We start from the raw sequence: 12,133 nt of genomic DNA on the forward strand, positions 1-12,133 counted from the left end.
TGAGATGTTAGCTTACTACCAATATAGAAGTATTACATATATGTTAAAAATATATATAATTGTGTTATTTATGAACAAAATGTAGGTCTATACCTAACAATGCTGAATTAAGAATAATATCAATTGTTAAGTACATAATTAACGCTTGTGTTTCTATAAACTGGAAACTCACATTGTATTTTTTATAAAAGTTTGAGCGGAACTCCTCAAAAACACTTAACATCAAAGTATAGAACGTCATAAATATGAATCATACACACTTACAATAGCAATGGCTATGAATTGCTACCGTATAAATTCAGGACACGCATTTGCTTGGGGACAGCGCTGGTTATGGGTGGATGAGTAGCACATTCAATGGTCAATTACCAGGAGCTGATCCAACATGATGAGTAGATTTTAGTGAGCCCCACATGCCACTGCAGCCAGAGGCATATCTGAATATTCGAAAATGAATAGCAATTATCTCTTTAAAATGATAAGAAAAGTGTTTGTTTACAAAATTACCTGCGCTACTCTGCCATAGCACGGTTGTTGCTCCCTTTCATACCACAGAAATTTTGTATGCCACTCTGAATCAGCAAAATTCATGCTCCTTCTCATTATCAACCCTGATCAGAATTTACCTCCGAGGAGTACTCAAAAAGGTTTATTACTGTATATACTGTTGTCCCCATTATGAGATTTAATGCAGATTTAGTCCTCTGGCGAGATTTAACGTTAACTCTTTTAAAATTTACAAAACTAAATCTCGAAAGGCAGTAGATTTAACTTAAATCTTCGTTGAACCTTCAATAATATTGATCAATAAATACAATTTGTTGGGTGTGGCAATCACAAATTCACATGACATAAGTCAAATTACATTTGTATTTTCAATATACAGTTGCGGACATTGAAATCTAGCCTATTAAAAAGCATTTTCGTATTTTTAAGCTTTTTTATATTTTGGTTAGTTTTGAAGGCAAATTATTAACTTTGGTTGTAATAAAATAAGAAGATATAATTTTAAAAACTAATAATTCAAAAAAAAAACTGTTTTATGCTAATATCATGTAGACTCTTCTCCGCTTTCTATAATATAAATCTATTATGCGCTGCGACATAAAATTTATAAAATTCCGTAATGGTTCTGCTTCGATAACATTGCATCAAACATCCTCTAGAACTCAATTCGACTCAAGAAATGCATTGGCAGTCATATTTGCTGACCAGGTCTTCATGATATGCCAAGGGCCCGTGATTTGGTTTTGAAAAGCGAGCTAATTTTCCCAACAAATGTTGTTCTTTACCATTTTGATAATTTTTCTTAAATTCCGGGAAATGATTCCTAATATGGTACCATTAGTCACATTTTACAACAGTCTTCAGTCAACCTTCGAATCGAACAGTTGTGAATAGTGACATCTTTCAGTTTTCTTTTCTCTGTGTATTCACTAGTGCACGTGTGTGTTTAGCTAACAATTCTCTTATTAATTAAAAACGCTTTGGAATTTGACTTAACTAAACCCTAGTCTGACAAAATAAGTAACTTAGTGTGGCAAAATTCCGCCTGATCCCCTCGCGGGGAACAGGTTCAAGGAGGTGGCCCTACCACCTAGCCCTCGAAACAAAAAAAAAAACAAAAATAGGAAAAAATCTGGTAGTGACTGAGGAATTTTTCCTTGCACTGCCACAAATACAAAAATCAACAACAAAAAACCCGAAATTTATAATAATTCAGTCAACAGACGAAAATAAACCTTTGTCAATGTTTAGTGTCTTTGCAAAGAAAAAAGCACTTGATTTAATTAGCAGTGAAGTAGAAAGTGTTAGTGAACTCCGCGACGGCAGCTTATTTTTATTTGCAAAAACCCAAAAAATTGGGGACAAGTTCCTTAAAACTAAGGATTTCGGCGGACTGTGCCCAGTTTCAGTGACCCTTCATAAAACCCTAAATAGCAGCAAAGGAACGATCTTCGATAGGAACCTTATCCCAACACCAGAAAGTGAAATACTTGAGGATCTTAAATCTCAAGGTGTAACACAGGTATATAAATTTAATAAGAAAGTTGGAGAGAAGGTGATTCCTTCCGGAGTTATCCTCCTCACATTTGACCTATTTGAGCCACCAAAAACCATAGATATTGCTTGGTATAAAATCCGTGTCCAACAATATTTTCCTAACCCAATGCGATGCAAAACATACCAAAAGCTTGGTCGTACTTTGAAACATTGTAAAGGTGTCCCCACGTGTGCGACATGTAGCCTACCGCCTCACAATCCTACCAGCTGTTTGCGAACAATGTGCACCAACTTGCCTCGGCCTGCACTTTGCTGCATCCCCTGAATGCCCCGAATACCAACAGCTTAAGCAAATTCTTAAAATCCAAACTACCAACAAATGCACCTTCGCCAAAGCTAAATCGATGTACAAAGAAACCAACCCTACCCCCTCTTTACCATTATATTCAACAATTATATCGAATGAAACGCAATAACAAAAAAGAAGAAAATAGTACAGTAAGCAACAGCGCTGATGTAAATACTATTTCCAATACACCATGCAGCTCAAATAAAATCAAAAACTCAACCTCATCCTCCAACAATATTTCACAGCAAAAACACATTTCAAATTTCTATTTTTCTAACACAATTCCCGAAAATATTTTACAACAAACAAACCCTTTAACTCTCCAACTCTCCAACCCAGCCGCAGATCAATCATCATCTTCAGCATCCATTAACATCTCAACTTCTCTCGATAGCCAGCCTCCAACCATATTCTCTTTTCTCAGCTCTTCATCTTTTCCCAATGATGAATACCTCTCCCTACTTCAACAAACAGCTCACTCAACTAACACCCAACCTCCAAACTCTACAATAGATTCTCTTAATGAAATACACAACCTCATTTGTAACAATAGTATGACCGATGATTCTCCTTAACCAAATCAAACATTCAACTATATTTATGTATTAATAAATATAGTCGATATGTTTTTTCAATAACACTAACTTAAGTAAGAGAAGACTTATCTTTTAGTCGGAGTATTACTTGTACTACTCTTGTAGGTAAGAGTTATAATTCTCTTATTTTTCATTTATTATTTCAATAAATGGTTAAATTATCGCAGTGAAAATTTAAAGGTTATTATACTAAAAGAACACGCACCTTCTATAGTAGCACTAAACGAAACACACTTGCCAAAAAAATAAAAACCCTTTAATCCCTAGTCGGTATATAGGTTTCTTCTACAACTTAGACCAGAATACCAATGTAAAACAGGGCAATGCCATTCCTATAAAAGATAATATTTCAGATACAAAAATAAATATAGTTTCTAACCTTTCAGCCATTGCTGTTGAAATTAATCTGGGGTTTAAAATAACAATAGTTTCAGTATACATACCACCCGCGCAGGAATTCAAATCCAATAGTTTTAGTCGGGGACTTCAACGCGTGGAGCACCAAATGGGGCTCCGCTTCTACAAATTCGAGAGGCAAAACAATGGAAGACGTAATTCTTGCCAATAATCTTATTGCCCTTACCGACGGAAAGCCTACACACTGTTCCACGCACTTAACGTTTACAAACATTGATCTAACTATTTGTTCAGCCAATTTAGCTCCCAGAATTTCAACCAAAACCCTCGACACTCTTTTCTCAAGCGAACACTCAAACGTGAAATTACAGCATAGACCAAAATTCATAATTGAAAAAGCTAACTGGCCTCGATACAAAGATATTATACTTGAGCTGCATACTGCTAAGCAGGACTCAGACCACGTTAACAAAGAGGCAGCAATAATAACAAAAATTATACGGTCGTCAGCCCACACCACCGACGACAAATTTGCGCCGCAGTAAAACAGTCCCTTGGTGGAATTCTAACCTAGCGGGTCTAAGGAAAAACAAACAAGATTTATGGAAAAATTTAAACAATCACGTCATCTCCCTGATTTGGTTGAATATAAGAAAGCCAAAGCAATTTTCAGAAAACAACTAAAAGAAGACAAGTTAACAAGTTTAGAAAGTTCACAAAAGAAATAAGTCTTTTGTCCAATCCAAAAAAAATCTGGGCTATCATAAATTTACTGTCCGGTATGACCCAGAGGTTATCGTCGAACATTTCGCAGCAAATTGGTCAAACTATTCAAGCGGCAATAGTTTTCACTCCCACTTTGTATCTCAAAAGCAAGACATAATCCTTAAAACATACGTTAAACAAACTCCCTCCTCGAGTGCCAAAAAAATGGAAACTCCTATCTTTAATAACGAAGTAATATCAGCTTTAAACACCTCTAAGGGCAAAACCCCGGGATTTGATCGAATTTCATATCAAATGATTAAAAATCTACCCAAACAAATGATACATCGTCTCATACGTCTCTACAACAACATCTTTGATAGTGGAATATATCCTCAGTCTTGAAAATGCGCCAAAATCTTAACTATACCCAAGCCAAACCAATCGACGACCGACATTTCTGGCTACCGGCCTATATCCCTGCTGTCATGTCTTAGAAAAATTTTGGAAAAATCATTTCCAAGCGTCTTGTGTGGTTTACTACTTTCAACAGTTTTGTCAGCCAGTCAGTAGCATTTAAGAGAGGGACAATAGACGCTCTGCTTTATTTCGATCACAGGGCGGCAACAGCCATCTTTTCTAAAAATCATCTTACATCGCTAAGTCTTGACTTCCAAAAAGCATTTGACCGAATCGGAGCCCACATTGTTTTAAAGCAACCCGAGGATTGGAAGGAAGGACCAAAAATTTATAATTTTACGAAAAGCTTCCTAACAAACCGGAAATTCCGCGTTTCCATTAATAATGCGTTGTTCAACATACATATCCTACAAAACGGCATACCCCAGGAGTCCCTTTATCCGTAACTCTCTTTACACATAATTTACGCTGACGACGTACTCATTTTTTCTATTGAAAAAGATATTACAACTATTCATAATATCTTCATGAACATCTTGTCTGATATCACCGAGTGGAGTAAATCTTCAGGTGCATGTATAGCATATGAGAAATGTAAATTATTTCATATATGTAAAAAAAAACGAAATGTAGGAATGTAGATTATTTAAGCTTTAATAATACTCAAATAAAAGCTACTAGGTGCCATACAATTTTAGAAGTTATATTTGACTCTAAACTTACATTTAAAGATCACTGCCTGCATGTAAAAAATAGTGTATCTAAGAGGCTTAGTATAATAAATTATCTCTCGACAAAAAAATCGTTTATTCACATTAAGACTTATATCGATATTATAGTAGCATTCATTTTATCAAAAATCGACTACGGAATTACAATCTATGGAAACTGCGCCAAAGAAAATCTTCGTTTGATTAAACCACCATATCATTCAGCTGCCTGCGGAAGTATTCGAGCACTTAGAACTTCTCCAATTAAAATAATACTCGCTGAAGCTGGTCTTCCGACGGTAGAAGAGCGTATTAGAACTTGCACCCTCAAACTTACACCAAAACTGTTTCTGTGCAATAACAAAATATTACATAAAATAACGCAGAAAGTGTCAAAATGCAAAGGAGTTCCAAAACGGCAATCTGCAATTTATCGTTGCATGCAAGAATCAAAAGAGATTGGTATTAATCTGTCGCCCTCTTTCCATACGCCTGAAAAGTACCCACCATGGCTCTTCAAAAGTTCTTCTTTAATACTTATCTACAATATTACAGCAAAGAAAGCACTACTCCGGATACATTTTACCAATTATACAGAAATGCTATTGATCCCTACATATCAACGAGATGGAAATGTATTTTTACTGAGGGCTCAAAAACTCATTCCGCTACCGCTTCTGCAGTTGTTGACAGCAATGGTAACACGATTAAGGCCGGTATACTTGCCCACTTCTGTTCCGTCTTTACGGCAGAAGCGGTAGCTATTCTTAGCGCTATTCACCACGCCACGAAAACGCAAGGGAAATTTATTATCCTCACAGACAGTCTATCAACAATATCTGCAATGCAAAATATTTGTAATAACAACCATTTGATGAATGCTATAAGGGACAAGTTAATAAATAACTCTAAAAAGGTCAAAATTATGTGGATACCCGCACACGTGGGGCTAAAAGGAAATGAAAATGCAGACAAACGAGCCAAACTAGCTGCGAGCGAACCGTTAATAACTTTTCCATACACCAGTAAAAAGGATATTTTTTCAAAAATTACTTCGTATACAAAACTAAGCTCCGAGGATAGTTAGAAAAATATTACACATCACTACACAAAAATAAACCCAAAAGGGATAAAACCAAAATACATATCTAGTGTCCTGCAACCCCCGCGAGATCACTAACTTCGTGAGACTTCGTATTGGTCATACGCAAATTACACACGAGTACCTATTAAACAAAAGCCCTAGACCCACTTGTATTTTTTGCCAAAACCAGGCTTTAACTGTGGAACATATTTTAATTAACTGCCGAACCATCGCTTTCCATCGGAAAAGAATTTTCAATTCATCCAACCCTTTATGCACTCTCATGTCACCATCCACTGCAAATATAAAAAAAATTAACGACTTTCACAGTATTGTATATTTTTCGAGCTCAAGGCCACATGAAAATCGAAACAAAATTTTTGATTTTACATTTGTTTTTTATTTGCCGATATTTCGACTTCAGTCTGAAGTCATCCTCAGGATTTTCGATTTTCATGTGGCCTTGAGCTCGAAAAATATACAATACTGTGTAAAACGAACGGCCAATAAATAAAAAGATAAGTTAACGACTTTCTTAAACAAATTGGATTGTTCAATAGAATATAGTAACTACTTATAGGCAATTGTAACGTTATTTAACTCAATTCATTGTATTTCGTAAGTATCTACAAGTAAAAAGCGGAAAGCCCTAGTAGCTATAGCTTTTAGGTAGAATGATAATTTTATTATTGTTTTTACTATTAATAAATAAATAAATACATTTTACAAACTATATATTATAAATACATATTTACTACGAATAAGAAGCTAATAATATTAAGAATCCACATAATGAAATTCCGCTCTGGTACCTTCCTTTTATCTGTCTGTATATCAATGTCCGCAACTGCATTTATAAAATCATACATAAGCAAACGTCAAATATTTAAAAATGCGAACGTCAAACATAGCTCGTTGTGGCAATGGGGACGGTTGTTTAGCAACTGGATTTATTAAATCTTAATAGATAAATCTCTCAATGGAGACATAGTATAATACTATGTCTCCATTGTGAGATTTAAGGAAGATTTAGCCCTCTGACGAGATTTGACGTTAAATCTTTTGAGATTTACCATATTAAATTAAATCTCGAAATGTAGTAGATTTAAGTTAAATCTTCGTCAAATTTTCAATAATATTGATCAATAAGTACACTTTGTTGGATGTGGCAACCACAAATTCACATGCCATAAGTAAAATGACATTTGTATTTTCAATATACAGTTGAGGACATTGAAATCTAGCCTATCATAATAACATGAATTTTCGTATTTTTAGGGATTTTTATATTTTTGTTAGTTTAGGATGAAAATTAGTTGTAAATATTACTACTTTTGTTGTAATAAATTAAGAAAATATTATTTTAAAAACTAAAAATTTAGAAGAAATGTTTTATAGTAATATCATGCAGAGTCTTCTCCGCTTTCTATATTTCGGGAATGGTTCTGCTTCGATAACATTGCACCAAATATCCTCTAGAACTCAAATCGCATTCATGATATGCCAAAGGCCCACGATTGGCTTTTCGGTTCGGTTCGGTTATGAATAAGAGAGTTCTACAAACATTTTTTCTTTCCGCAAATGTTTTTTACCGTTTTGATAATTTTTCTTAAATTCGGGAAAATGATTCGGAATATAGTACCATTCTTGACATTTTCCAAACTAAATATTTTACATATATATTTACCCCGAATAAGAAGCCAATAATATTAAGAATTCACATAATGAAATTCCGCTCTGGTACCTTCCTTTTATCTGTCTGTATATCAATGTCCGCAACTGTATTTATAAGATCATACATAAGCAAACGTCAAATATTTAAAAATGTGAACGTCAAACATATCCCGTTGTGGTAATGGAGACGGTTGTGATTTAGCAACTGAATCTATTAAAACTTAATGGATAAATCTCTCAATGGAGACACTAGTATAAGCATAGCATAATTTTTAAATTGCACAATTTTTGACTTAACTTCTGCTTCGATCGTGAAGTAATAAAGTTTCAAAGCATTTTTAGGTGTATTTTTATTTGTTTGCATATGTGACCTGGTCTACGGAAAGGGGGCTTAGGTGTCAAAAACTCAATTTTCACTTTTTGGTTGATTCGGATGGAAGATGAGATGCTTTTTCACGTGGTGAAAAGCAGAAAATCCTAACTTGCTTAGAAGTGTACTAAACATAATAATAATATTAATAATAATAATAATAATATTTATAATAATAATAATAATATTTATAATAATAATAATAATAATATTCCGACCAACAACAACACTTACTGGACCAACAACAACACTTACTGGACCAACAACAACACTTACTGGACGTCCGGCGCGGAGAACAATTAACGAGATAATGAGAAACTGACGAAACGAGTTGCTTACTTTGAACAGCTTTTCCACAGAAAACTAGTTTTCGCACGTAAGCTCCCTTTTCGTAGACCAGGTCACATATAAAGAAATTTTCGTGTTCTTCAGCATCTTAACTCCCAAAAGCTATTATTTCTAATATCTGGTAGAATTTTAAACATTTTAGCAATAAACAGCTACTATACTATTATATTTTATTGTACATTGTCTTTATATTGCAGGGAGGAACGCCCTAAACGCTCTTATTCAATTGGAAGTAAAATAGACAAAAACAAAATCAAGCGATTTGGAAATTCAAACGAGATTTTACATGACACGAATGCAGTTCGAGTCCGTGCATTTTCTGTTGGATCCCGGGCGAAAATTCCTAAATGTGATTTACAACGTGCTGTTATGTTCCCCAGATCGCGCCTTAATCAGAGTTGCATTAGCAACAATAGTTTGAATTTTGGTACAGATGAAGCTGGACATAAGTCGGATTTAAATTCTAGTTGCGGCAAAAAATCGACAAGTGCTCCTATTTTAGTTCAAAATTGCCCAGTTCCAATGGATTATATGAGCGATTTAATGGAAATAGATTTTTCTAAAAGTGCAAGCCACAAAGGGCATGGTAAAGGAGCTCTCGAACGCGTCGACAGTTGCTTACACGAATTAAAGGGACATCTGACATCAAAATATGAGAGTGATTTTTCTGGACCTTTATCTCTTAAATCAAAAGACTGTAGAGAAAGTGGTTATCTGGAAATGAAACCGATAGATTGTGTAATCGATAAAAAAACTGCGGCTAGTTATTCCGAGTGCTTAGTCAAAATGCCAAAGTTGAATGACAATTCAACAGTAACGTTTGTAAAAAGAACGGAAATTAAAAACACAGCACAAGGGAAAAATGTTCCCGCAAGAAAATCGTTGAATACCTTAAATGAAGTCAGTTTCAATCAGATAAAAGGCCGTTTGAAAGAGTCTGATTATTCAACCTGTGGCAACATTGATTACCTTTCGTCCATTTACTCCAACCTTTGGATACAGCCAAGTTCAAACAATCATAGCGAAGAAGAAAAGGGTTTTGCTGAGCTCGATGTCAAACTCCCAAAAAAGGAATATAATACAAAAATAATTTCAGAAAACCTTCAAAATAACAGTGAATATTTAAAAGAAAATGGAAGCAGTGAGCAAAGGTCAACTGGAATAATGGAGAAGTATCTAAATTTCGCAAGCTCATCCTCGATGTCGTCTGGCCAGTTATCAAGCCGATGCAAATCTTCGTCGGTGAATCCGTTTAACGACGGGCAGACTGCAATTACTGTAGAAGGTAATAGGGAAAATGAAAATTTACTTCGGAACTTTCCAATTGACTACAAACCGCAGATAACAAACGTGTCTATATCTGCATTAGATTGCTATAATTATGAACTGTATTATGCCAAGTTAGATTTGCCTCAGAGCTGTAGTAAAGAGGACGTGAAATTCCATAAAACCGAAAACGATCTTTCCCCAATTGTTAACACAGACAATGATTCTTATGCCAAAATAAATTTTGAGCACTCTTCCGACTCATCGTCTTCTTCTAAAACTATAAATAATTAAATTACAAGCTTAATGTTTGTTTAACCATAAAATGTAAATAAATTATTCATAAATATTTATTGCCTTTTATTTTTAATAGAACGTATGTCCGTAGAGCAATAAATCAGCCCTATCACAATACTATAATAGAAACTATACGAATGAGACTTTTTAAAACTCATTGCTATGTCATGGGCTATATAAATAACTTATCTTGGTTGTTTCTTATACCCAAATTTTTGTACTAATTGAAGTCAGCTATCAACTCTTTAATATTTATAAATTTTCTACTAAGTATTTACTTGCAAAACTACTTATAATTGCATTTCTGAAAATATTCACTTAATCGCACTTTCTGTCTCTCATTATTTCGCCCCCGGGTAAGTAGCAGACCACCAATCAATTTAAGTGTAAGTTTTCTTAATATAATCTTGCAGCCTCTGTAAATTTTGGCTGCACAGCAGAAAAAATTATGTTATAAACAGTGTGCCGCATACGTGGTAGATCTTCCGTAATTTTTTTAAATTTGAGGATTTACACACAAATTGTTTCTTATTGTCTGGCAATTTTTGTTCAAAGTACTGATCTTTTTAGTAACATTTGGAAATAAGGTGCTGTAAAACCATGTCAGCCATCACCTGCATGTCTAGTTCGAAATCGAATAAAGTACAAAAAACCATTGGCAGCCCTGTTAAATATAGGGCATAGTTAGCGTACGTGTTTGGGATGCGTTTGTAAATGGATAAATTGGTAAAAAGACGAATTCCTAATACGGCGTTTACACAAAACAATTTTTCCAAGACAATAACAATGCATTCACGGTCTCCGCATGCCCGACACTCATTTGGCACATCCGCAACCAGTCTGCTCAGGTACGAGTTCAACCTGCTGCAGTAGCCAGAGCGAAGATGGGCTATTGTGGTACGAGTCTCCCGAGGTAGAAGAAGCTCCATCTCTTCCACGTTAGGTGGTTGTGTGCCCAGAATGGCATTCACATTTCTGGAGTCTACGTAACTTGAGACCGACTCTCTGTGAATGCCGCTCAAGGCCTGTCAATATATTGTCAGGTCCAGAGGTTGATTTATGAACCTCTGGACTTCTTTCGTTAGTTCGTATAGATGCCTTCTGACGTGCCTTGGCGAGGGCTCCTATGCAAGCAAGAGTCTGTGCGGGTGTCCACGTTGTGGCTTTCTACTAAGAATTGCTTGCAGAGCATTGTGTTGTGATCCCTTATACGGTGTTCGTATGAGGCGATTTTACAGGCAACTTTTAGTTGAAAGCAACAATTGCCTGGTGTGAACGGCCTTTCAACTAATCGCTTCCAATGAAGATGGGCTGCAGCAAACTTTTGATTCAACTAATCGCCTCTAAAATTACTTGGAAAATCGCCTCATGCGAACACCGTATTATGGGGAGCATTTGCGCCTCGTCATGCAGGTGATGTCGTGGCAACATCAGAAGACATCCAGTCGCTGGCCAAAGTGCTGTGTTTTGAGTCGTCTGCAGCTTCATCCACTGCAGCGACCACACTGGTGCTGCGTTGTTTGCCAGCACCGTTCCATTGTCTTTGCACCAGGTACTGCTGGCTAGCGACTTGAGGCCCTTGTTGCGGCTCTGTACTTTTTTGACATTGCGGTTGTGTGCGCGAAGGAGTGCAGACTGTCGAATGTTACTCCGAGGATTTTCAGGTTATTCATCGTCGGAATTGGTATGTAATCAACGTGAATATACAGCTGCAATTTCATATGACTTTTTTGAATGAAAAGGTAATACTATTTAGTATATGCAATAATAACACTATGCGACAGTCAAAATCGGGATGGGATGAAACCAACGGGAAAGGTTATATCGGTCAAAAACAAGTTATACGTGTCCCGGCGTTTCGCTGGGTCACGTCTAGGAATCGAGATATATATATAACTATCATATAGGGGAAATTGTCACCTTTGGTGGTCTTTTTTTGACATAACTCGAGAA

The 12,133-nt window shown here is 35.7% G+C and overlaps 1 protein-coding gene across 1 annotated transcript; it reads left to right on the top strand.

The window, feature by feature from the left end:
• Positions 1–8,814: 8,814 nt before the first annotated feature.
• LOC118752445 (insulin receptor substrate 1-like) lies at positions 8,815–10,177 on the top strand (the record flags this gene model as incomplete). Its single annotated transcript, XM_036487362.1, has 1 exon — positions 8,815–10,177. A coding segment is annotated over one exon (1,363 nt), but the record flags the coding sequence as incomplete, so codon positions are not given.
• Positions 10,178–12,133: the final 1,956 nt, after the last annotated feature.

Source organism: Rhagoletis pomonella, unplaced genomic scaffold (assembly GCF_013731165.1).
Source record: "Rhagoletis pomonella isolate Grant_MI unplaced genomic scaffold, Rhpom_1.0 Rhpom_scaffold_01509, whole genome shotgun sequence".
Lineage (NCBI taxonomy): Eukaryota > Metazoa > Arthropoda > Insecta > Diptera > Tephritidae > Rhagoletis > Rhagoletis pomonella.